This window comes from Suncus etruscus, chromosome 1 (genome assembly GCF_024139225.1).
Source record: "Suncus etruscus isolate mSunEtr1 chromosome 1, mSunEtr1.pri.cur, whole genome shotgun sequence".
NCBI lineage: Eukaryota > Metazoa > Chordata > Mammalia > Eulipotyphla > Soricidae > Suncus > Suncus etruscus.
Genome location: NC_064848.1, coordinates 159,403,967 through 159,430,831, shown reverse-complemented (window position 1 = coordinate 159,430,831; position 26,865 = coordinate 159,403,967). Strand labels below are relative to the sequence as shown.

General features: G+C 45.4%; 1 protein-coding gene across 1 annotated transcript in view; it reads right to left on the bottom strand.

Annotated features, from left to right (window-relative positions):
- Positions 1 to 925: 925 nt before the first annotated feature.
- PITPNA (phosphatidylinositol transfer protein alpha) overlaps positions 926 to 26,865 on the bottom strand; it is a 41,064-nt gene continuing 15,124 nt past the window's right edge. The window contains exons 4-11 of the mRNA XM_049788044.1: positions 22,985 to 22,992; positions 20,734 to 20,808; positions 17,023 to 17,106; positions 14,580 to 14,657; positions 14,329 to 14,439; positions 11,821 to 11,943; positions 5,640 to 5,706; positions 926 to 3,498 (exon numbers count right to left, since the gene is read on the bottom strand). Coding sequence (XP_049644001.1) covers positions 5,662 to 5,706; positions 11,821 to 11,943; positions 14,329 to 14,439; positions 14,580 to 14,657; positions 17,023 to 17,106; positions 20,734 to 20,808; positions 22,985 to 22,992 — 524 coding nt within the window. The 3' untranslated portion in view covers positions 926 to 3,498; positions 5,640 to 5,661. The remainder of the gene's footprint in view (positions 3,499 to 5,639; positions 5,707 to 11,820; positions 11,944 to 14,328; positions 14,440 to 14,579; positions 14,658 to 17,022; positions 17,107 to 20,733; positions 20,809 to 22,984; positions 22,993 to 26,865) is intronic.

Here is a 26,865-nt window from a genome sequence, read left to right as displayed (position 1 = left end):
CCGGCATCCCATTTGGTCCCCTGAGCCTACCAGGAGTGATTTCTTGAGCATGGAGCCAGGAGTAACCCAAGCGTTGCCGGGTGTGACCCAAAAAACAAACAAACAATTTATTCATATGGGGCTGGAGGAGGCACAGGTAGGGCTTTTGTCTTGCACGCAGCCAACCCCAGGACTGACATGGATTCGATCTTCTGTATCCCATATAGTCCTCCCCAGCCAGGGGGAGTTTGCCAAGCTGGTGGTCGATCTGGGTTCGATCTTTGGCATCCCTACGGTCCTCCAAACCTGCCAGGAGTAATTTTTTTTGGGGGGGTCACACCTGGCAGTGCTCAGGGGGTTACTCCTGGCTCTACACTTAGAAATTGCTCCTGGCAGGCTCGGGGGACCATATGGGATGCCTGGATTCGAACCAATGACCTTCTGCATGAAAGGCAAACGCCTTACCTCCATGCTATCTCTCCAGCCCCAGGAGTAATTTTTGAACGCAGAGCCAGGCCATTTGTTGATAGTACAGTGAGTATGGCCTTGCACACCTCCCACCTGGCTTCAATCCCTGAGTGCAGAGCCAGGAATTCCTGGGTACCATCGGTGTGCCCCCTCCCCCAAATAAAACAACCACCAAAAAAAAGGACTTATGTTTTGCTTGTTAGGAGAGATTTGAGGAGGGGAGACAAAAGCAAAAATGAAACACTGCCAATATAAGCACTTTTTTTCAGATGAATAATGCTGCATAAATAACTTAGCAAGGTTGTGTTTCACTTTGCAGAAATGATTCTGCAAAAAATAAAAAATCTTCAGAGATACCTTGTACTCTTTTGCTAATTCTTGCCAGGTGAAATGAGCAATACATAAAGCAACAGTTTGAAGACACCTAAATTGTAAAATGGACATTATGAACATCACCAATAAGCTAGACTCCAAAAAGCTCTGTCTAGGATTTTATTAGACTGCTTTTCCCCCCCAATATACCTGTATTGGAAGATTGAGACAAAAAGGCACAAACTCACATTAAATAAACAGATAATCTAATCAATTCTACAAAGTGTATTTTGTAAAAGAAGCACTGGGAACAAACCAAAAATAGGGAGTCCCTGCAGGGACTGAGAGAGAACTTGGTAAGATATGCATGTGCCCACAATACTGACCCTGTCCCCAACCTCTCCATGAGGGGGCTAGAGCCCAGCATCCCCCTGCAGAGACACTGCTTCTTCCAGGGACTTCACCCAGGAATATGGAAGCAGATGGCCTGCGGGATTGGGGGGCATGGCACACCCCTGGAACTGAGCCTTATAACCCCATCTAAGTGGTAGTAAGTTCCAGGGTGAGTGAGGAGAGAAGGAGGTTACTTAAAAGAAGCCAATACTGTTGCCCAGCAGCAACACTCCGTGAGGATGGAATAGACCAGGAACTCCATCCTTTATGTTGATGTGGGCAATGTGGGCAGAAGGCCTGGGTCCAGGCTGACCGACCTCTGGAAATTCTAGCTTCAGTCATGTGGGTATTTTCAAGCTGGGGCAACTAGCAGAAGTGGGAGGAGCCAGACAAAGGTAGACAGGAGCAGGCTTCCACTAGAGCCTAAGTAATATGATGGGCTATGGATTTAAAGGAGAGCTGAAAGAGGAGCCTAACATCTGCTGACCCCTCAGAGCACATAAACGTCTGCGTAGAATAATAGCATTTGTTGCTCACAGAGTTAAATTCTGGATTTCACCTGGTTGATGAACAAAGAAGGGAAAGCTTAAACACAAATATATAATGTTAATACAGAGCTTGTAGGAAAACATACATTTTTCTCCAATGGGAATGCCACTTCGACTTTTTTAGTCAAATGTTACTAGCAAGTTGGGATGCCAGTTACCAAAGGAACTGCCCAGATCCAATTCCGTCACTACAGAATCAACAAGGTGAGCAGATTAAAAGGAAGATGTAATAGGACATCTGGTTGCAATGGGACCTCCATCCATGTTAGTCATAACTAATCATACTGAGGGGATTTGAGTTTGTTCACCCTTGCTTCAAGAGGTTCACAGGGAAGCACTGTCCATCACAGGATGTTAGTACCATCCAGAGATATTCCCTTATTGCACATTAAACGAGTAAGGCAAAACAAAAGGACAAAAACATAAAGATAAGTCATCCCATTCTGCTTCTCTCTCCCAAAAAAAGATTTGGTCTCTCCATCAGTAATATCCAGGCCACCATGGACTAGGATAACCGTGCAGTTGCCGACAGACTTGATGAGTTTTGGGGACTGTCAGGTGATAGGTATCACAGCTATCTCCATTCTCTCAGTGGGAAGGTTAACACCAAGTTGCAGGAAACTGAAGCGTCAAGCAGCTTCTATTCCCTTGGAGCCTGCACTTTCTCACCAGTCGACTTTGGTAGAAATTCTGTACTACAGTCACTACCTGTTTTTGATTGTCCAGGACAGAACTCAGCATGGGGACAGGATGAGCTGAGTTCTTGATCCCCCAAATTCCTTTACAGCAATTGAAGACAAGAAGGAACATGTTCTGCTGGAAAGCTTTTTGCATGCTTGTTTTGTGCAGCATGAAAAGATCAAGACCCTTGAGTCTTGACCAGCCTCAAAGACAGAGGACAGGAATCTATGAAAGCACAGAGAAAAGAGGATTATTGCTGAGTGGCAGCACCAGCCCAAAAGGGATGAGGAGTGTGGACATACAGGGCTCCTCGGGGGCAGACTAATTCTGGGGTAAATTCACTTCTAAGGGCCACAATGGACAGGTCACTCCAGGTAGAGTTGACCCAGGATTATTTACGGGCTCAGCAGAGGGATTCACACAAGAGTAGGCAACAGGAGGGCCAATAAACCACAGGCGATTCTAATAATAGTGATCAAAGATGCAATGCTTGGGGCATGGATTGTTTCTATTAAAATTTCAACACGAATTGGGCTTGAGTACTTCCTTGTGCCTAGAACACTATATTGAGTTTCTGGGAGCCTAAGTCAGATTATAGCCACACTGTAGATATGTAGAACCAAAGTAGAGTGGCTGGGTGAGGACAGGGACTACTTGTAACACATTTCCCTCTCCTTGGAGGAGCACTCAAACAAAAATTGCAAAGATCTGCTCAGGAAGCAAAATACCTTAATTTATCCCAAGGTTGAAAACAAACAAATCATTCAAATCACCACGTCACAAAAGGCAGCTATTTTAAAAGACTAAAAATTGTCACTTTGAATTAACGTCTGGGGAAGGAGGGCACAAAAATGGATAAGAACACAATGTGAGGGAGAGGAACTGTAAATACAGCAGCCTACACACCACATCTCAGAGGAGCAGGCTCCCATATACACAGGCTTCATAATACCAGACGGTCTATTTGTTCACAATATTAAAGGGCATCTAGAATTAGCTACAGTGAGGGATGGAAAGTTGCCTGAAGAATGGGCAGAGAAAGGCTGTGTCCGAAGATGGCCTGTCACTTGGGAGGGTGGAGCTGCTGGGCCTTCCTGTTGACCACTGTCTTGCAAAACTAAAAGAGAAACACAATTAGTAAGGAAGCAACAGGAAAATAGAAACAAGCACACTGTAAATAATCGTTGATGGAGGAGTTTTAAGGAAGGATGAATGCCAATTGGCTGGGATGGCTGGAGGGAGAATAAACTAAAGTGGAAGCAGTGACTGAAAGTTGGCACAGCAATACTCTGATCACTGTTCCCCCACCTTTTTTTTGGGCCACACCCAGTGATGCTCAGGAATTACTCCTGACTCTGCTCTTAGGAATTATTCCTTGTGGGTTTTGGGCAATATGGTGTTTTGGGGAATGAACCGAGGTCAGTCGTATACAAGGCAAAAACTACCTGCTTTACCTCCAGCCTCTTAGTGCTACCCTTTTATATGCTAGAAGTTTTCTTCAAGTACACAGATCAAGAAAAGAGCAAATCCTCAGGCCTTCATGGTAAAGCATAGCCAGTTTTTCATTCAATAAACTAATCCCTGAGAGAGTGATGGGAGCAGGCCCGATTTATATTCCATGATCAAGCCAATTCTTTTTTTTTTTGGTTTTTGGGCCATACCCGGTAACGCTCAGGGGTTACTCCTGGCTATGTGCTCAGAAGTTGCTCCTGGCTTGGGGGACCATATGGGACACCGGGGGATCAAACCTTGGTCCGTCCAAGGCTAGCGAAGGCAAGGCAGGCACCTTACCTTTAGCGCCACCGCCCGGCCCTGATCAAGCCAATTCTGAACTGCTAGACAAACAGCAAGTTTTAAGGGCACTGGGAGGGAGGCCTAGTAACTAAGAGAAGTGAAGAAGGGATGTGAGAGGACAATTAATGAATCCAGAGTCATCTCACATTGGTTCTATGAGCTGGGTAGAAATATTCCAAGCACCTGAATGAAGCTGCCCCTCGGGGACAACCAATTAGTATGGCATCATGAAGGTGCACAGAGGAAGGAGATGAAAAATCAAACACAACAATGAACACTAAGGAAAGCAGTTTAGCCAGCAGAATTTCCAAAGGAGGACTGGGGTGATGGTTCATACATTGGGCTGGTGCACATGCTTTGTAAGTGGAAGCCCTGGTGATTCATGGATGTTTAATAATCTCCACTGTCCCTCAACTACAGCACAACAGGTATGGGGCAAAAAAAAAATCCTCAAACAAAAAAACAAGGGGAAAAATAATTCATTTTATTGGGAAGCTCAAAGCTTACTCCTGGAGGGCTTAGGGGACTGACTATATTTAGTGCCAGGGATTGAACTCAGGTCCTGGGATGGATGTGTGCAATGCAAGCACCCTACACACTGTACTACTGATTCAGCCCCAAACCAAGAAAATTCTTTTCAAGGAGAGGTGGGGAATGGTATGGTATAACTAGAAGCTGGTTCTGGTTTGAGAACAAGGAGAGAACCAACACCTGCTTCAATCTGAAATGGGTCAAATACTAAGAGGAGGCGTGATCAAGCTACTAATACTTTTACAGCCACTTTTTCTAACCTTAAACCAGCTTATATGGAGCTGGCAAGGTGGCACTAGAGGTAAGGTGTCTGCCTTGCAAGCGCTAGCCAAGGAAGGACCGCGGTTCGAACCCCTGGCGTCGCATATGGTCCCCCCCAAGCCAGGGGCAATTTCTGAGCGCTTAGCTGGGAGTAACCCCTGAGCATCAAATGGGTGTGGCCCGAAAAACCAAAAAAAAAAAAAAAAAAAAAATCCCAGCTTATATAATTACATTGTCCCTACCCCCCCCCTTTTTTTTTTTTTTTTTGGTTTTTGGGCCACATCCCATGGTGCTCAGGGGTTACTCCTGGCTGTCTGCTCAGAAATAGCTCCTGGCAGGCACGGGGGACCATATGGGACACCGGGATTCAAACCAACCACCTTTGGTCCTGGATCGACTGCTTGCAAGGCAAACGCCGCTGTGCTATCTCTCCGGGCCCTGTCCCTACCCTTGTTGGGTAGTATTATATAAGATCACAGGTCCCTGAAATGTCCTAATAGTTGTCCTCTCTTTGATGGCAACTGGGGAGCAAGGACAGTCAGCATCATTACTAGAGGATAGGACAAATGTAGGTTTTCTCACTCCACTGGGTACAGCTGAGACCTTGAGGACGAGGACCCCCACTGCTTTGAGTGTCTATGACATGCACAGTGAGAATTCAGTAGTACATACAGTGCAGAGGGAAGGGGTGGCTTTAGTCATCCGCTGTCATTCCTTTCACTGGGTCCTTTTGTCTCATCTGGAATATAAAAAGCAGAAATAGCAAATGAATCCCTTCTGCTGAATTTTAGCACCTTTTTTGGGGGTGGGAGGTGGGAATGGTATATAGCTCCACCTGGTGGTGTTCCAGAGTCCCAAATGGTGAATATAATTTTTCTTTCTTTTTTTTTTGGTTTTTGGGCCACATCCGGTAACACTCAGGGGTTACTCCTGACTATGAGCTTAGAAGTTGCTCCCGGCTTGCGGTCCATCCAAGGCTAGTGCAGGTAAGGCAGGCACCTTACCTCGCAGTGGTCCTCAAACTATGGCCCACGGACCACATATTGTATTTGTATCTGTTTTGTTTCTTCATTGTAAAATAAGATATATGCAGTGTGCATAAGAATTCGTTCATAAGTTTTGTTTTTACTATAGTCAGACCCTCCAATGGTCTGAGGGACAGTGAACTGGCCCCCTGTTTAAAAAGTTTGAGGGTTGGGGCCGGGTAGGTGGCGCTGGAGGAAGGACCGCGGTTCGATCCCCCGGCGTCCCATATGGTCCCCCCAAGCCAGGGGCAATTTCTGAGCACATAGCCAGGAGTAACCCCTGAGCGCCAAACGGGTGTGGCCCAAAAACCAAAACCAAAACCAAAACCAAAAAAACCCCAAAAAAATAAATAAATAAAATAAAATAAAATAAAATAAAATAAAAAGTTTGAGGACCCCTGTGCGCCACCACCCGGCCCCAAATACAATTTCTTAACAGATGTAGAAGTGATCACTCTCAAATTCTTACACCCTGAAAATTCACTTCTATTTACAGAATATCTATAATGTGGGTTTGTTTGGATAACACCCAGGTGCCCAGAGGACCTTATGTGGTGTTAGGATTCGAACCAACCAAGGTTGTGCCACATGAAAGGCAAGTACCTTAACCTTTATCCAGCCCTGTAAAACGTATCTTAACTTCCCACTAGGTATTACATTACTAATACATCAGTCTGTAGTCTGATTTTCATTCTTATTAAATCAATAAAATTTTATTGATTCCGAATCTCTTTCTCCCTCCTTCCCCCTAGCCCCTCTCCTCTTGGTGCTGCACTCAGCAATTACTTCAGGCAGAGTAGGGGACTATATGGGATGCCACAAATTGAACCCAGCTCAGCCCCATACAAGGTAAGCACTTTACCCCTGTACTATCACTGTAGCCTAAGTATTAATTTGTTTTCTCTCTCTCTCTCTCTCTTTATTTTTAGACCACACCTGGCTGTGCTTTGGGGTTACTCCTGGCTCTGCGTTCAGAAATTACTCCTGGCAGGCTCAGTGCACCATATGGGATACTGGGGATGAAACTCTCAGGTTGGCTGTGTGCAAGGCAAAAGCCCTACCTGCTGTTCTATTGCTCTGGCCCCTGAATGTTCATTTCTTTCTTTCTTTTTTTTTATTGGGCCACACCTGGTGACACTCAGGGGTTACTACTGGCTATGTGCTCAGAAATCACTCCTGCCTTGGGGGACCACATGGGACGCTGGGAAATCAAACCGCAGTCCATCCTAGGCTAGTGTGCACAGGCAGATGCCTTACAGCTTGCACCACCGCTCTGGCCTTCTTTCTTTTCTTTTTTTCTTTTGGTTTTTGGGCCACTCCCAGTAGTGCTCTGGAGTTACTTCTGGCTCTGTGCTCAAATCGCTCCTGGCTCTGGCAACCATATGGGATGCTGGGGATCGAACCTGCATCCATCCTGGGTCAGCCGATTGTTACCACTCTGACCCCTGAGTGTTCATTTCTTAAATAATAAAAATTTTATGGGGCCAGAGAGGTGGCTCAAAGGGTTAGAATATATGCTTTCCAATATACTGGATTTAATCCCTGGTACTACATGGTTCCCCAGCGCACCTCAAGGAGTAACCCGAGTACTAAACCAGGAATAGTAACTGAGCATTGCTAGTTTTGGCCCAAATGTGGTTTTTTTGTTTGTTTAGTTGGGTTTTTTTTGGTTTTTGGATCACACCTATCAGCGCTCAAGGGTTACTCTGGCTTTGCTCTCAGAAATTGCCTGACAGGCTCGGGGGACCATATGAGATGCTGGAAATCGAACCACCATCTCCTGGGTTGGCTGCATGCAAGGCAAATGCTCTACTGCTGTGCTATCACTCTGGCCCCTATAAAATAAAATTGTTAAAGCTGATTTTTCTTTGTCCCTGTAATGATCCTCAACTCCAAAAAGAAGTCTCTCTTCTGGCACCAAACCTATGTGTATTTAGTAAAGACTAGAAGCCTCTGCATACCTTAACTCTATCTGGAACCCCTGATTCCTATGATTTTGCCTAAACTCACTTTTTCAAAGTACTTTGTTTTGTTTGAGGGTCACAGTGGAGCGGTGCTTAGGGCTTACTCCAGACTCTGCACTCAGGGATCACTACTGGTGGGCTCTGGGGACCTAGACATCACCTGTGTCCTTTTTTTTTTTTTTTTTTTTTTTTTTGTGGTTTTTGGGTCACACCCAGCAGTGCTCAGGGGTTATTCCTGGCTCCAGGCTCAGAAATTGCTCCTGGCAGGCACGGGAGGACCATATATGGGACGCCGGGATTCGAACCGATGACCTCCTGCATGAGAGGCAAACGCCTTACCTCCATGCTATCTCTCCGGCCCCACCTGTGTCCTTTTCTATAGACTTACTTATTTTAACAATTGGGGATGATAAATAGACAAACACTAGCTAGAATACAACTCAAAGTGTATCTGACCCACAATGACATGGTCTTGGTTTTCTTTCACTGCCAAACTACAAATTCCAATTGCAGTTTTTTTCTGCATTCAGTCACTTCTGAGAAGAGCCTAATCTAAGCTTTTGACAAGTCTAGAGTGCAGGAACATGACAGTTCCACAACTCCTGGAATGTGTGGCCTTATACACTGCTTTGCAACACCTTTAAATTTCAAAATTTCACAGTAGCAGCAGAGCAAAATTTGATGTGAAAGTTTCGCAATAGCCCACCAATCTCAATGAGCAAAAAAGAGTAAGATAGGAAGCTCAAATACCAGCCAGGCCGGCGAGGTGGCGCTAGAGGTAAGGTGTCTGTCAGCCTTGCAAGCGCTAGCCAAGGAAAGATCTCGACAGCAGTTGGATCCCCCAGTGTCCCATATGGTCCCCCCCAAGCCAGGGGCAATTTCTGAGCACTTAGCCAGGAGTAATCCCTGAGCATCAAACGGGTGTGCCCGAAAAAAAAAAATAATACTAGCCAGCCCAGTAAATCCTCAATGACTAGTAACACCATTGTGAGATAAAACTACCACAAATTAACCTTTATTTGTTGTTGTTATTATTATTAGTATTATTTATTTATTTATTTATTTATTTTTTGTTTTTGGGCCACACCCGGTAATGCTCAGGGGTTACTCCTGGCTATGCGCTCAGAAGTTGCTCCTGGCTTGGGGGACCATATGGGATCGAACCACATTCCGTCCAAGGCTAGCGCAGGCAAGGCAGGCACCTTACCTCTAGCGCCACCACCCGGCCACTATTATTATTATTTTTTGTTTTCGGGCCACACCCGTTTGATGCTCAAGGGTTACTCCTGGCTAAGCGCTCAGAAATTGCTCCTGTTTTGGGAGGACCATATGGGACGCGCCAGAGGATCGAACCGTGGTCCTGATCCTTGACTAGGGCTTGCAAGGCAGACACCTTACCTCTAGCGCCACCTCACGGGCCCCACAAATTAACCTTTATTGATCTTTTATTGTTGTTTGGGGGAGTGACTCCACCCCGGATATTACGAATAACCTTACCTGTAAGACCCCTCCCATTCCTGGGAGTGGTCTTGGGAAGGTTAGATAAGGCCTTTGCGCCAAGGGATTGGGGTCTTTTTGGTCTTTTGCCAGGATGGAGGTTGGAGGTGACATGGATGAAAGAAGATGCAGGGCTAGCTAAGAATGGCTAATGCTTAAATAGGTTTATGATATAGGCCATACAGATGTTGGCCAGGGAAATAAAGATGTTATGTCTCTGGAAGCCTGCCTGTGAGTGAGTTCAATACCTGCCGTGACCACCTGAAAATAATGACCTGCCGGTTAATGGGGGATGGAATCACATGGCCGGGGCCTAAGAACAAAGGCCTTCATCCACCATCCAAGCCCATCTTAAGGGCTGCTTTTCTACAGGGAAGGTCATACCCAGCAGCACTGAGGGGTTACTCCTAACTCTATGCTCAGAAATCGCTCCTGGCAGGCTCAGGGGACCATATGGGATGCCGGGATTTGAACCACAGACCTTCTGCAAGCAAGGCAAACGCCTTACCTCCATGCTATCTCTCTCTGTTTTTTTTTTAAGTATGAACTCAGGCTCCCTTCTTCTCCAACTCATCCTCTTCCTCTTCCCCTCCCACTCTCATTTTACTATATCCCAATCTTGGTACTAAATCGCCATTAAGATCAACCATTTCCTGAACCTGGGTTATGGCTCAAATGGTAAAGCCTATGTGTAGCACAATGCAAACTAGTATTCAAACACAACAGCATGACTCCCAAGTACCGTAATTCTGGTGTGCATACCCCCCACCCCTGCTCTCCCAGCACCAAACCATCATCAAAAATAACCCCACATGCTTAGGCACCTCCGGGTGTGGCCCTTCTAAAAAAATAAAATCGTAGGGCTAGAGAAACAGGGTTCTTGTCTTGCATGTGGCTGATCTGGACTCAATCCCTGTTATCTCATATGGCCCCCTAGCATTGCTAATTCATGAGTACAGAACCTAATTCCAGTACAGAGCCAAAAGTAAGTAAGCTCTGAGCATTGTCAGGTGTGACTCTAAACCAAAATGAAATCATAAACTAAAATAACAAAATGTACCACTTCCTATAGGTACTGAGCATAAGTATCAGGAATTGTGTACTCAATCCTACCACTTCCCTGCCAAATGTAGCTTAATGAGTAACCCAAACATCTGCCTTCAATAGGAAATAAGTCAGCATACTACTTAACCAGTGAGTCAGCCCAGGAAGTATCATCCTGAGGGGTGGCTAGTAGCAATTCCCCATGGGATTCCAGAGGAAGGGAAAGCTCCTGGACTCCAAATTCCCCAGAGACCGCTCAGTGAAAAAGGGAGCATCTATGTAATGTGGAGGCACCAGGGGCACCTGGGCCTGGGTCTTACTCATGGCCATTCTGGAAAGCTCGCAGGCCCAAGCAGAGTGTTGCCTGCTGACTCCAACACAATGAGGGAGGAATGGAAGACAGTTCTTATGAAATAGCTTCCTGTCTTATTTTTAGTCCTGAGAGAACAGGAAGGCCCCAAACAACACTTAAAGGAACCAGAAGCAGAGTACTCTATATTGCCAGCAGGTAGGCACCTGGGTCTAAGGCACTGAACTCTTAGCATTCTAAAGGGAGGACCACTGTGGTACTTCACTATAGATGTGAGGCTCACATATAGTACAAGGCTGGGTTTGGTCCCTGGTAACCCAAGTCTTAGGAGATCTCTGAGAACAAAATCAGTAATAAGCCCTGAGCACCAGCAAGTGTGACCCAATAACAAAAATCACCAAAAATAATCTTCTAGATAAGTCTTTTATGTGTGGTTCTCTGGCTGTCCCTTTTAGTTATATGCTTGATATTTTTTTTTTTTTTTTGGTTTTTGGGCCACACCCGGTAATGCTCAGGGGTTACTCCTGGCTATGTGTTCATAAGTTGCTCCTGGCTTGGGGGACCATATGGGACACCGGGGGATCGAATCGCGGTCCGTCCAAGGCTAGCGCAGGCAAGGCAGGCACCTTACCTTTAGCGCCACCGCCCGGCCCCATATGCTTGGTATTCTTGGATCAACTCTGCCAGCCTCCTCCTAGGGTCACCTACAAGTCTGCAGCCACATCATGGCTTGGAGAACCAGTATAGCAACTGTCTTACTTACTGGCCATGAGGCACGTCCCATCATTGGGTTCTGGTCTCAGGGCAGGCAATGACCTCAAATGCAAATTCAGGAGCACAGGCTGTTTTCTTCCAAGAGTTCACATATTGCCTGAGCCATAATGAACTCACTGCAGATTTGGACACATTCATAGAAATGCGGGCCAGTGCCCATGTGGAAGTACCTGGCATGGGAGTGATAGTCTTGTGTTTACCTTGAGGAAAACCCCAATCTTCTCTAGGGGTCCACTTACCTCATCCAGTTGTCTCTTTGTCTCTTCTTCCATCCTTCGAATGTCATCCATAGTCAGGTCAACCCATTTATCCAGCCAGCAGAACAGCTGCCTGTGGAAGTTTGTAAACAGACGCTTCTCTTGCTATAAAAAAGGATGGACCCAAGTTATAGCCCAAAAGTTGAAAGCCACTGATGTGTTCCCCCACCTCTGCACCACCAGAATCTGGGCCAGTATCCCCAGACGCTCATGATATAGGGGAGGAATGATGAATGGTTGGCTTAACTGCATCAGTCCTCAAGTCCCATAATGAATTTTGCCTTCATATTGTATGGCCTTCACTAGTAAGGATTCAAGAGAAAGTCCCCAAGAGACAATGGTGCCTATCTGATAGCTAGGTCCTATGCTCAAAATAGTATCCATAAACTATCCATAAAATCACAGCTAAGCAAAGAACCTGAAAGAACTAGGCCAGGTTCCTTCGCATTTTTGGAGTCTTAAATCAGTTTTTTTTTTTTTTTTTGGGTCACACCCGACAGCGCTCAGGGGTTACTCCTGGCTCCATGCTCAGAAATCACTCCTGGCTCCATGCTCAGAAATTGCTCCTGGCAGGCTCAAGGGACCATATGAGATGCCGGGATTTGAACCACCGTCCTTCTGTATGCAAGGCAAACATCTTACCTCCATGCTAGCTCTCCGGCCCCATCTTAAAAAAGTTTAAAACTTCCCAGCAGGGGACTGGAAAGATATTAGAGTGGATAGTGCTTGCTTTGTATGCAGCCAACCCAGGTTCGGTCCCTGGTACCGCATATGGTCTCCTAAGCACCAACAGGAATAATTCCTAAGCTAAGTGCTAGGAGTAAACCCTGAGCACCTGGGCTGGGTAGGTGGCGCTGGAGGTAAGGTGTCTGCCTTGCAAGCGCTAGCCAAGGAAGGACCGCGGTTTGATCCCCCGGCGTCCCATATGGTCCTCCCAAGCCAGGGGCGATTTCTGAGCACATAGCCAGGAGTAACCCCTGAGCGTCAAACGGGTGTGGCCCAAAAACCAAAACAAAAACAAAAACAAAAAAAACCCTGAGCACCACCGGATGTGCCCCTTCCCCAAACAACAACAAGAACAACAAATCAATTCCCCAGCAGTTACCCTGCTGAGTGTAGTCATCAGAAGAGGATGATCTTTCTCATTTGAGATAGAGACAGGAAATGGAAATAACAAATGTCGGAGCCGGAGAGAGAGCATGAAGGAAAGGCGTTTGCCTTGCATGCAGAAGATCAGTGGTTTGAATCCCGGCATCCCAAATGGTCCCCAAGCCTGCCAGGAGTGATTTCTGAGCGTGGAGCCAGGAGTGACCCCTGAGCACTGCCTGGTGTGACCCAAAAACCAAAAACCAAAAAAAAAAAAAAGTGAAAGAAATAACAAATGCCAAGAGGCAACAGAAACTGGTCTACAGAAGGGAGCTTATGGAAGTGGGGTAAAGATGGAGGGGGACTGGGACAGAGGTAGAGGGAAGCGAACACTAGTTGGACTGTGTGGTGCTGAAATATTTTATGCATGAAACCCTACCATTAACAGTACTGTCAACCATGGTGCCTAAAATAAAAATACAAAAACAGAAAAATTTGCTAGCAGCTAAAGATAGAACAGACTAGAGAAACATCTTATTTTTTTATATTTTTGTTTTGGGACACACATGGTGATGCTGAGGGGTTACTCCTGGCTCTGCACTCAGGAGGCTCGGAATGCTGGGGGTTGAACCAGGGTTGGCTGCGTAAAAGACAAGCACCTTACCCATTGTACTATATGGCCCCTGGAGAGAGAGAGAGCTTTTCTTGCATGCAACTGAGGCAGGTTTAAATCCCAAGCACCACTGAGGGTCCCTGCTGAGCAGAACTAGGAATAGTCTCTCCTAAGTACCACTGGGCATCATCATCTCCTCCAATCCCCTTCCCAAAGGAAACAAAAAAACTGACCAGCACCAATGAAATATAACCCAAGAATGTGGTTCTTTTTTTAATTTTAAAATTGATTGATTGGTTTCTGAGCCACACCTGGCAGTGGTCAGGGGTTACTTCTGGTTCCACACTCAGAAATCGCCCCTGGCAGGCTGGAGGACCATATGGGATGCCAGGAATTGAACCGGGTCCCTACTGGGTCAGCCTGGGTTGCATGCAAGGCAAAAGCCCTACCACTGTGCTGTCTCTCTGGCTCCCAGAATATGGTTCTGAAACATCTAAAAGACAAAAATTAGGTCTAGTTCAGTAATTCAGGGTCCTGGGGAACTAGAGGTAAAATCATCTCTTAACTTTTAGCTTCAAGAATTTATTTTTAATTGTTCATAAAAAGCTCCCTCCTGTTTCCTCCTTTTGCCCAGTGTCACAGGAAGGAAACTTTCTCCTCGGATGGAGGCATTCAACTGTAAGACAGGTACAGCAAGGATCTGGTAAAGCATTATAGAGAAGTCTAATGATGGTTTCTTTCCATGTATTCTGTGCTTCTGACTTGGAACCCACGAATCTACAGTCACTTACCTTATGTATAAAGTTTTCTACTTTGTTCTGCAGGCCCCACCACTTGAACTTGACGGTAACGAGTTTGTATGCACACATGTATGGGCAATCTTTCTTATGTCCAAGTTCTTGCTGTATTAGAAATAATGTACAGACAGTAGGTAAGTAAAAGTGCACACACCTGGCTCTTCCCTAGCCCAGTCCCCTTGCCACTCAAGAAACCACATCACATTGAGCCCAGCCCCCTGGTGGTGAGGGTGTGAACAACTTACCTTCCAATTCGGGCCTAAGGGTCCTCGGCCTGTTTTAACAGATTTAAATTTTGCTGGATCTTCCTCTGCTTTATAATCCTGAAAGAAGTGGTAGAATTGTAATAAAGTGGGGGAGAAGCAGAGAGAAACATATTTTTTTAATTTTATATAAGTTCTTCATACTTCTGGCACACAAAAAATAGAAGGAAATGTTATAAACAAAATTAAGAAACATACACATGGGCCGGGCGGTGGCGCTAAAGGTAAGGTGCGCCTGCCTTGCTTACGCTTGCCTTGGACGGACCGCGGTTCGATCCCCCGGTGTCCCATATGGTCCCCCAAGCCAGGAGCAACTTCTGAGCACATAGCCAGGAGTAACCCCTGAGCGTTACCGGGTGTGGCCCAAAAACCAAAAAAAAAAAAAAAAAAAAAAAAAAAAAAGAAACATACACATGGTAAATCTTTATTTCCAGTGATGAATAAACCCAGGGTCTCACATGGGAGACATGAGCTCTATCACTCAGTTATATCCTCTGCATGATTTAAAAAAATAAAAACCGGGGCCGGAGAGATAGCATGGAGGTAAGGCGTTTACCTTTCATGCAGAAGGTCATCGGTTCGAATCCCGGCGTCCCATATGGTCCCCCGTGCCTGCCAGGAGCGATTTCTGAGCACGGAGCCAGGAAAAACCCCTGAGCACTGCCGGGTGTGACCCAAAAACCACAAAAAAATAAAATAAAATAAAAAAAATAAAAACCAAGGGCTGAAGAGATAGCACAGTGATAAGGCGTTTGCCTTGCATGCAGAAAGATGGTGGTTCGAATCTCAGCATCCCATATGGTCCCTCGAGCCTGCCGGGAGGGACTTCTGAGCAAAGAGCCAGAAGTAGCCTCTGAGCTAAAAACCGGGGCTGGAGAGATATCATGGAGGTATGGCATTTGCTTTGCATGCAGAAGGACGGTGGTTTGAATCCCAACGTCCCATATGGTCCCCTGAGCCTGCCAGGAGTGAATTTTGAGTATAGAGACCAGAGTGGCACCTGAGCGCTGCTGTGTGTGACCCATAAAACAAAAATAAAAAAATAAAATAAAAGCCAGGGCACGAGCGTAGCCGGTGTGACCAAAAGCCAAAAAACACAAACAAAAAAAGATTATCTATGGTGCCTGTCAAGAGTGATTTCTGAGTGCAGACTAAGGAGTAATCCCTGAGCACTGTTTGCTGTGGCCCCAAAACTAAAAAAAAATTTATTTCAGGCTGGAAAGAAGCATTACTGAGCTCAAACTTCGATGCACAAGAGGCCTACATGATTCCCCATTGCAGTCTCCCAACCACCACGAAGAGCACACCAAGCACCAGGCCAGGAGTAGTCCTTAAATAGCAATATGTGGCCCCAAAACTGAAAGTAAAAAAAAAAAAATCTCAGCTGGGGTAAGACACTTGCCTTGAACATGGACCTGACCAGGTATGGCCAAAATCAAAGATCTCCTACCTTTGTTTTCCACTCAAATTCTCTAGTAAATATTTGAGTATGGTCTGAGAAAAAAACATCAGGCTGTACACTTTTATTACCTTTGTTTTCTAAAAATTACGTTATTTCCATAAAAACCAAACAGTTTTGTTTGTTTTGTGGTCACAATTAGAGTTTCTCAGGGCTTCCTCATGGCTCTGGGCTCAGGTGCTCTGTGCTCCTGGCAGGTTTGGAGGACTATATTGGGTGCCAATGATCAAACTCAGTTCGGCTTTATACAAGGCAAATACCTAGCAAATGCTTGTATTATTAATTGGTCTGGTCCCATAAAAGGTAATTGTTAAACTACACTAGTATTTTTTTTTTTTGTCAATGTTTGAGGAGCTACCCCTATTTGTTTCTCAGAGCTCCTGACTATGATTTAAAGACCAAATCTGAGCATTTGCCTTAAAAAGGGCCAACCTATTTCAATTTGACATTGCATATAGTACCATGAGCGCTGCCAGGAGTAAACCCTGTGTACTGTTACCCTCAAACACAGCCCCCAGTAGAAGACATTTTTGCACGTCAAAGCAACATACCTTTTTTTTTTGTAGCCACATCCGGCAATGTTCAGGAGTTATTCCTAAGTAATGTCACCTGATAACTCCTGGTAGTGCAGGGGACTGAACACAGGCTGGCCAAGAGCAAGGCAAGCACCCTACCCACTTTCCTATCTCTCCAGCCCTGCAACCCGTATTTTCTTTCTTTTTTTTTTTTGGTTTAAACCTAGAGGCCTCACAAATGCAAGGCTAATGCTATTGTTGAGCTACATCTTACATGTGGCCCACATGTGTTTGATTAGTGTTTGATTGTTAGTGTTTGATTGTTACTCATAGGCTACTCCCACTTAGATACTCAGGGATCCAACACAAAGTTCCATCGTACAAGGTGCTATAGCCCTCTGACCATCTCCAAGCACTGGGCCCAGGAATCATATTTTTGAACAGTTCCTACCTTGCTAAGTACTTGGCTTCGGTCTGCAATGTCTATATATATGACTTCAACATGTTTCCACGTCTCAGACTCCAGGTTATGCACCTGCAGGAAGAAGGGAGATTTCTTTTTAAATTTTAAGTTCCAGCATCTCTCTCTCACTTTATTTAATTTAATTTTAATTTTTTGGTTTTTTGGCCATTCCTGGAGGCACTCAGGGATTACTACTGCTCTGCACTGAAAAATCGCTCCTGGCAGGCTGGGTACCATATGGGATGCCAGGGATCAAATCCAGGTTCATCCTGGGTCAGCCCATGCAAGGCAAATGCTCTACAGCTGTGCTCTCTCTCCAGCCCCCTCCAGCATCTCTTTTTATATTAAAAAATATTTTGTTGGGGCTGGAGAGATAACACAGCAGCAAGGCGTTTGCCTTGCATGCAGCTAATCCAGAATGGACTGTGGTTTGAATCCCGGCATCCCATATGGTTCCCCCATGCCTGGTAGGAGCAATTTTTGAGTGCAGAGCCAGGAGTAACCCCTGATCATCATCGGATATGACAAAAGAAAGAAAGAAAGAAAGAAAGAAAGAAAGAAAGAAAGAAAGAAAGAAAGAAAGAAAGAAAGAAAGAAAGAAAGAAAGAAAGAAAGAAAGAAAGAAAGAGGGAGGGAGGGAGGGAGGGAGGGAGGGAGGGAGGGAGGGAGGGAGGGAGGGAGGGAGGGAGGGAGGGAGGAAGGAAGGAAGGAAGGAAGGAAGGAAGGAAGGAAGGAAGGAAGGAAGGAAGGAAGGAAGGAAGGAAGGAAGGAAGGAAGGAAGGAAGAAGAAAAGAGAGAGAATGAATGAATCAGAATCAATCTTGTTTTTTGGGGCCGGAGAGATAGAACAGTGTTAGGGCATTTGAATTGCACGTAGCCGATCCAGGATGGGCAGTAGTTCAAATTCCGGCACCCCATATGGTCCCCCTCAGTAACCCCTGAGTGTCACCAAGTGTGATCCCCCCCCCCCCAAAAAAAAAACACCTTTTTGGGGTCACACCCTGTGATATGACGCTGGAGTGCTTAAGGAGTTACTTCTGGCTCTGCTCAGAAATCACTCCTGGGGCCGGGCGGTGGCGCTAAAGGTAAGGTGCCTGCCTTGCCTGCGCTAACCTTGGACGGACCGCGGTTCGATCCCCCGGTGTCCCATATGGTCCCCCAAGCCAGGAGCAACTTCTGAGCACATAGCCAGGAGTAACCCCTGAGCGTTACTGGGTGTGGCCCAAAAACCAAAAAAAAAAAAAAAAAAAGAAATCACTCCTGGCAGGCTTAGAGAATCATATGCATGATGGGAAAAAAACCAGGGTCTGTCCTAGGTTGGCTAGGTGCAAGGTAAACACTCTACCACTGTGCTATCGCTCTTGCCTCAAAATAAATTTTTTTTTTTTTTTTTTGGTTTTTGGGCCACACCCGTTTGACGCTCAGGTGTTACTCCTGGCTATGCACTCAGAAATCGCCCCTGGCTTGGGGGGACCATATGGGACGCCGGGGATCAAACTGCGGTCCGTCCTACGCTAGTGCTTGCAAGGCAGACACCTTACCTCTAGCGCCACCTTCCCGGCCCCCTAAATAAATTTCTTTTTTCTAAATAAATTTCTGAGTGAAGAAATATTGAGACACAGGACAAATATGGGGTTTTTTTTGTTGTTTTCATTTGGGGAGGGGGGGGCACACCCAGCAGTAATCCAGGGGTTGCTCCTGGTTCCGCACTCAGAAATTGCTGCCAGTAGGCTTGAGGGACCATATGGGATTTCAGGAATCAAACCTGAGCCTATCTCAGGTCAGCCACATGCAAAGCAAACGTCCTACTGCTGTGCTATCACTCTGGCCTCAAGACAAATACGTTTTGAATTGGGATATGTTTTGAATATTGGCAAATTGTGCTCTAGAGAGACTGATATTTTGATGTTTTCAAAGTACAGGTCAGAGCTGGAGTGATAGTACAGCAAGTATGGCATTTGCCAACCTGGGTTCTATCTCTGACATCCCATATGGTCTCCCGAGCAACACCAGTAATAATTCCTAAGTGCAGAACAAAGATTAAGTCTTGAGCATTGCTGCATATGGCCCAAACATAAACAAACAAACAAAAAGTGTAAGTCCTGGTTTGGCATTTGCTTTGCACATAGCTGATCCCTTGGCACCACATAGGTCCCCCATACCTGCAAGAAGTGACCCCTGGGGCCGGGCGGTGGCGCTAAAGGTAAGGTGCCTGCCTTGTCTGCGCTAGCCTTGGACGGACCGAGGTTCGATCCCCCGGTGTCACATATGGTCCCCCAAGCCAGGAGCAACTTCTGAGCATATAGCCAGGAGTAACCCCTGAGCGTTACCGGGTGTGGCCCAAAAACAAAAACAAAAAAAAAAAAGAAGTGACCCCTAAGCAATTGTAGTTATGGACCAACACCAAAATATAAATAAATAAATAAATAAATAAATAAATAAATAAATAAATAAATAAATAAATACTAAAAGTACAGATCCTGGGCTGGAGAGATTTTAGTATATGGACTAAGGCTCTTGCCTTAATATCCAACCCTGATTCAATTCCCAACCCTAATTCAATCCCCTGAGCATTGATTGCTATGAGCATGTGAGTAACTCTGAAGAATGGTTCCTGAGCACGAATGGGGCCCAACTTCCCCATCTTGTTTTAAAATAAAAATAAAAATGGAAGCTCCTGAATCAAAGATATGGCTCAAATGGTAGAGTACATAACTACCGTGTATGAGGTTGTTAATTCAGTACCCGGTACTCTGTGTCCCAACTACTACAAGATATGCCCCTCTGTGGGGGCCGGAGAGATAGCATGGAGGTAAGGCATTTGCCTTTCATGCAGGTCATTGGTTCGAATCCCGGCATCTCATATGGTCCCCCGAGCATGCCTAGAGTGACTTCTGAGCGTGAACCAGGAGCAAACTCCTGAGCGCTGCCGGGTGTGACCCCAAAAAAAGACAAAAACAAAAAAACTCTTGTCTGTGCCAAAAGTTGCATTTCATAGTGAGTGGGGGGGGGGTTTGGGACCACACCCACCGATGCTACTAACATTGTGTTCAGGGATCACTCCTAGTGCTTGCTCATGTGAAACTGAACTTGAGTCTTCCCAATATGAAGCATGAGTTCCAACCTTTGAGCCAGGAGTTGCATTTATTTATATATTTATTGGGTTTGGGGTCAGACCCAGTGGTGCTCAGTGCCTACCTAGACCTATGCTCAGGATTTTGGAGGTCATGGGGGACAATATGTGATGCAGGGGATCAAACCCAGGTTGACCACATGCAAGACAAGAGTCTTAGCTGCTGTACTATCGTTCTGATCCTAGGAGTTGCATGTTAGACCATCCCAACATTATGAAAAGGCCTAATAAGGAGAGTTGATGTTCAAATTTAGCAAATAAGATAGAGAGCAGTCCCATACTAGTAGGAAAAGTATAGGAACAGGCTATTGCTTCTAGCATAGAAAAAGGGGGTGCCAGGGGCTCAGAAGGTAAGACACTTGTCTTGCATGCTATCTATCTACATATTGAAGAAGAATACTGCCTGAGCACACAGAAAACCCTGAGCACTAACTAAGGTATAGTCCAAATCTCTTTTCCCTTCAACCGAAAAAAATAAAATAAAATAAAATAAAAATCTGGGCAGGGATAGCAATGTTACAGAATAGAATATTAACATCCACCCAAAATCCTCAAAGTCTACTTACATTCTCTTGGGTGCCAAGGTCTGGTTTGTGCCAGGTTTCGATTTTAATCAGAAAGTCTTCTTTCATATATTCATTCTGAAATGGGGGGAAAAACACACCTTAAACATCATCAAAATCCTCATTTACTGATCACAGGTAGTCAACTTCTGTCTCCTAGTATTTAATAGCTGTAGAGACAATATGCTAGGCATGGGTGATCCCATTGAAGCTTCATCGCAGTCTGCGAGCTCTGTAGGATGATCACCCGTATTTAACAGATGAGGTAAAGTCCAAAAGGTAACCTGTCAAAGGTGACAGATTATGACAGTGCTGGGTTTCAAAAATAATTCTGACTTCAAAATCCATTTGTTTAACCACCCCACAAGCCCCTTAAACACAGGCTTCAGTGGTTAATGAACACAGAAAGACTGCCTCAAAGACATGACTCAATACTGCCCCGTTCCTTCCAGCCAGCCTTTTGCTGGGCCTGCAATTCTCTTCTCAGCAGCTCAACCCTTTACATGTATGTGTCTTCTTTCCTTAATGCTTTTTCTTCTTCTTCTTTTTTTTTTTTTGGTTTTTGGGACACACCCAGTGATACTCAGGGGTTACTTCTGGCTTGGGGGACCATATGGGACACCAGGGATCAAACTCAGCTCTGTCCTGTGTCAGCGCGTGCAAGGCAAATGCCCTACCACTGCGTTATAGCTCCAGTCCCTCTTTAATGCTTCTAAAAAAATCACAAATGTGGGCCCGGGGAGATAGCACAGCGGTGTTTGCCTTGCAAGCAGCCGATCCAGGACCAAAGGTGGTTGGTTCGAATCCCAGTGCCCCATATGGTCCCCCGTGCCTGCCAGGAGCTATTTCTGAGAAGACAGCCAGGAGTAACCCCTGAGCAATGCCGGGTGTGGCCCAAAAACCAAAAACCAAAAAGAAAAAAAAAAATCACAAATGCAAAAAAAAAAAAATCACAAATACAAGGGCCAGAGAGATAGCATGAAGGTAGGGCGTTTGCCTTGCATGCATAAGGACAATGGTTTGAATCCCAGCATCCCATATGGTTCCCGAAGCCTGCCAGGAGCGATTTATGAGTGTAGAGCCAGGAGTAACCCCTGAGCACTGCTGGGTGGGACCCAAAACCAAAACAAACAAAAAAAGTCGCAAATACTCAGGCCAGAGAGATAGCACAGTGGTAGGGCATTTGCCTTGCGTGCAGGTGATCCAGGAGAGACTGTGGTTCAAATCCCAGCATCCCATATGGTCCCCTGTGCCTGCCAGGAGCAATTTCTGAGCACAGAGCCAGGAGTAATCCCTGAGTGCCGCTGGGTGTGACCCCCCAAAAAATAAAAATCACAAATACTCAAAAGAACACATTAATCCATCAGTTCATTAAAAAGCAGGAGTTAGGTTCCCAGAAACTATCTCCATTTACCCACAGGGACAAGACCAGACACCTGGATAAGGGTGCTGAAGGGAGGAAAGGAAGAGACAAGGACGGTCAAGGAAAGGTAGTCTCGCTGACCTCACAATTTTGTCAAGTGTCAGTGTTCACTGGGGTCAACAGATCCCCTGAGTGGAAAAGGCATAATTAGGCCAGCAGACCTGAGGCTTCAGCATACTGTTGAGAAGGTGTGGCCCGGGAAGAGGAGAGGAGGGGCAGCCGTGAGTCATTTAATACATTTGTAACCTAGATAGGAATTCCTGGAGTAAGGTGCCTGACAAAGCCACACACCAATTCAGTTCAAAACAAAAGGATCAGGGACATAGTGGGGGTGTCTTGAGTGTGGTGAGCCAGTTGGTTCTCTGGTATTGATAGGGCTCCTGAGCACAACCAGGAATCATCCCTGAGGGCAAAGCCAGGAAAAAGCCCTGAGCAACCATCACCAGATGTACCCCCAAAGCTAAGAAAACAAAACCAAACAAGAGCTCCCTTGGCTAATTAAGAAGTTCAAAATTGGGACTGGAGAATAGCTCAGCTGGCTGAAGCTGTTCAGGAGGTTGGGGTTCAATCACAGGGAACTGCTTAAAACTCAAGCACCTCTAGAAGTGACTTCTATGGACAGAGCTGAGAGAAAGCCCTAACTAAGCATCTTTGGGTATATGTTCCCCCCATCACCCCAAAAAACCAAATTCCTCATTAGTTAGAAAGGATTATGTTTCAATAGCTTCCAAAGTCACCCCAGAAAGAGAGGAATGCTCAGAATTTTAAATGCAGTTATATTTTTATTTCTTATAAATGATCTGCATTTCCCCCCACCCTGAAAATACTTACTGTAATAACTGCTCCAAGGCAGGACATGGAAAGAAGAAAAAAAGAGATTAATGAGGATGAATAAAATATGCTTCTCCACCATCTTCCCCAGGGCTATGACAGTAAAGCTCTCTCTGTTCCCTACAGCTTACTTCAGGATTTCCCTCCCATGCAGCAACCCTGAAGTTCCACCCAGAGACAAGCCCCCAAGGACCAAATCTGGCATTTAATCAAAGGTATGCCATTATAAGTCCCTCTGGACTCTGGCTGTGCAGAGCTAAAGCTCTGAGACCCAGCACTCTACATTCAGAATATAAGCAAGTATCCCCCACTTGCTGAGATGGATGAGGGCACTTTAGGCCAGGTCCTTTCTATTTGCCTTCTGCGTCCTTTGTCTCGATGTAACCAAACCTCTACCTCTATTCTCCCTGCTCATTGTAATGAGACCCCCTCGGAAAGCACAGCTCAATTATTTATCAGAGAAAATGACCGCAGCTCTGATGTCACTGCACAACCGATTAGCTCTCCTGACAGCAGCCCAGTTCAGCCTGTACCCTCTAATTTAGGAGATATTTCAGCTTCTGATATAAGTTACATGGCCATGACTGGACAGTTGGTATCTGATGCTAACAGTTAAATTCTGTATTTTTCTTTTTTCTGGGGGGGTGGGGATCACACCCGGCAGCACTCAGGGGTTACTCCTGGCTCTGTGCTCAGAAATTGTCCTTGGCAGGCACGGGGACCATATGGGATGCCGGAATTCGAACCACCGTCCTTCTACATGTAAGGCAAATGCCTTACCTCCATGCTATCCCTCCGGCCCCTAAATTCTGTATTTCTAAAAGTGAAATTAAGGTTGCTAACCTCTAAGATGGAAGTGAGTAAAGTTCATTTATACGAAAATAAATGTTCTAGGCACAGAAACAAAGCCATCAAGAGTAATTTCCCTGAATCTAGTAAAACAAAGCTACTTAGAAGAAAGCATCAGATTAAAACTAAAAGGCCCACAAAAAATAATCCCCTTGTGATCAGCTCAATGAAAATTATGTGAGCAAAAGGGAAATCATGAGGAGGACTGGAGAGACAGCTCAATAGGCTGAGGAGTTGCCTTGTCTACACAAGGTTCAATTTCTGCTGTTGCTGTTCTCCCAAATACCACCAGGAGTGACTCCTGAGCACAGGGCAGGAAGTAGCCCCTGGCCACTGCTGGAGTGGCTTAACAATCACACAGGGAGGGGCCGCAGAGATAGCATGGAGGTTAAGGCTAAGGATGGTGGTTCAAATCCTGGCATCCCATATGATCCCCTGAGCACTGCTGGGTATAACCCCCCAAAAACTAAAAAAACAAACAAACAAAAAAAAACAACAAAAAAACCCACAGGGAAACGAGAGGCATACTGTCCACCACCAGGAAGTCCAAAGAAGCCATTTGCAGGGAATTTTTGGCATTGTCTTGGGAATGGAAGCCCTGGACATTATATGGAGTATATCTAGCAGTCCCAGACAGGAGCAGTCATGTGGGACAGGTCTGATGACTCTAATCACTAAGGTTTTCCAAAGAATCTCCTGATTTTTGAACCCATGTTTTCCAAGCAACCTTCTTTTATTTAGATTTCTGAAGGACAAAAGTACTAACAAGAAGACACTTAAGAGCTTGGTCATTTGAGAAACGGACATTTTTCACTATGTATTAGTTTTTTGTTTTGTTGATCTTTTTGAATCCCGGCATCCCATATGGTCCCCCAAGCCTGCAGGAGCGATTTCTGAGCATAGAGCCAGGAGGAACCCCTGAGCGCTGCTGGGTGTAACCCGCACAAAAAAATTTTTAAGAATTTTTTTTTTTTAGTTACACTTCATAGTACTCGGGCTATTTCTGGCTCATTACACAGTTTTTGGGGATACCATGGGGTACTATGATCGAACTTAAGCCTCTCCAATTCTGTGAGCTATCTATCTCTCTAGTCCCCATATTAATACTTTAACTGTAATCTGGTTTCCATGTACAAGAGTCCATAGAAAAAGAATGCCTTAATAGCAAACAAGTATTTCTGGTTCCATTCATAATTTTAAGTTTTTTAATTTATTTATTAATTGATTTATTGGCTTCTGGCCCACACCCAGCGGAGCTCAGGGGTTACTCCTGGCTCTGCACTCAGAAATCAACCCTGGCAGGCTGGGGGACCATATGCAGTGCCGAGAATTGAACCGGGTCCCTCCTGGGTCGGCCACATTCCAGGAAAACGCCCTACTGCTGCTGTGCTATCACTCTGGCACCCATGATTTTCTTTTGTTGTTGCTGCTGTTATTGTTATGGGCACTCCTAGTAGATACTTGGGGTGCCAGGGATCAAATTCAGAGCCTCCTACATACTCTCCTACTCGAATCACATTCCTGGCTCAGTAAATCTGTATTCCTAAATAAAAATGATGGATATTGGAATTTCTATACATTAGTACAAAACTCTGAGAAGTAGATCCATTCAGTTCTAATATATTGATGCACATTCCTGATCTTTTTTTGGGGGCCACACCCTAGCAGTGCTCAGGTGACCATATGGGATGCAGGTATTTGAACCACCATTCTCCTGGATCGGCTGTGTGCAAAGCAAACACCCTACTGTTGTGCTATCTCTCAGGTCCCACCTTCCTGATCTTTAATGCCAACTCTGGTCAAACAATTTCCCCCATCTTTTCTTTTTTTTTTTTTTTTTTGGTTTTTGGGCCACACCCGTTTGACGCTCAGGGGTTACTCCTGGCTATGTGCTCAGAAATCGCCCCTGGCTTGGGGGGACCATATGGGACGCCGGGGGATCGAACCGCGGTCCTTCCTTGGCTAGCGCTTGCAAACCTTACCTCCAGCGCCACCTACCCGGCCCCTCCCCCATCTTTTCCAGCCCTTTCTGCTCTTTCCATGAATATTTATCACATTACTTGCTTCAAATACAACACCAGGTACACTGAAAATGTTTCGGGAAACCTATGAAGCTGGGCAATAGTTATTATCTAATAAGACTGAAAAGGTTGTTAAACTATAGCTTAGTGAGACTGTATTCGGCTCTCGTGGGAAACATTTGCCTCTTCTCAACCAGTTGAAATGTGACAGAGACACAGAGGACATAAAGAACTGATAGTAAGTGGAGTGTGTCAAATTCATTTTCATTCCACGCAGAACAGGGTTAGTTTTCCCAAAGGTATACAGAAAACTTTACTCCACATTTTCTCTATCTCACCTCTAATTTTGATCTACTTAAGCCAGGCTAAAAGGTTTGAATTAATAGCCTTTCTCCCATCCACCCTGGGGAGAGGGATGCAGCCTTCCTTATTTCTCTTTTTTTTTTTTGGGGGGGGGGGTGCTACCTAGTGATACTAGGAGGTAAGGAGGTCACTCCAACAAATATTTGGTACAGTGATGTGGGCCTGAGGGTTTAATAGTTGAGCCTATAATACAGAGTTATTCACGTATGGCAGTGCTAGGGGTCACCAATGTCTCCCAGAAGTGATGAGAGTAGGTGGTGGGGGTAGGTGGAAATTTAGATATGTGGTACAGGGAACTGAATTTGGGGCCTCCAGTTTGCAAGGCATGTGCTTCATTTACCCTTCTGCGAGCTCGCTTCCTGGTCCTAGATCTTATTTATTTATTTAATTATCAATTTCTGGTTTTGTGGCCACATCCAGTGGTTCTCAGGACCTACAACTGGCTCTGCACTCAAGGATCACTCTGGCAGTGCTTGGGGGACCATCTGGAGAGTTGGTCCGAACCTAGGTAGGCTGTGTGCAAGATGAGTGCTCTATCTGCTAAATATCATCCTGGTTGCCTATTTATATTTCTTGCGATATTGGGGTTAAAGGGAAAGGGAAAGTCACTGAAGGTTCTGGCTTTCTCATACATGCAAGGCAAGTACT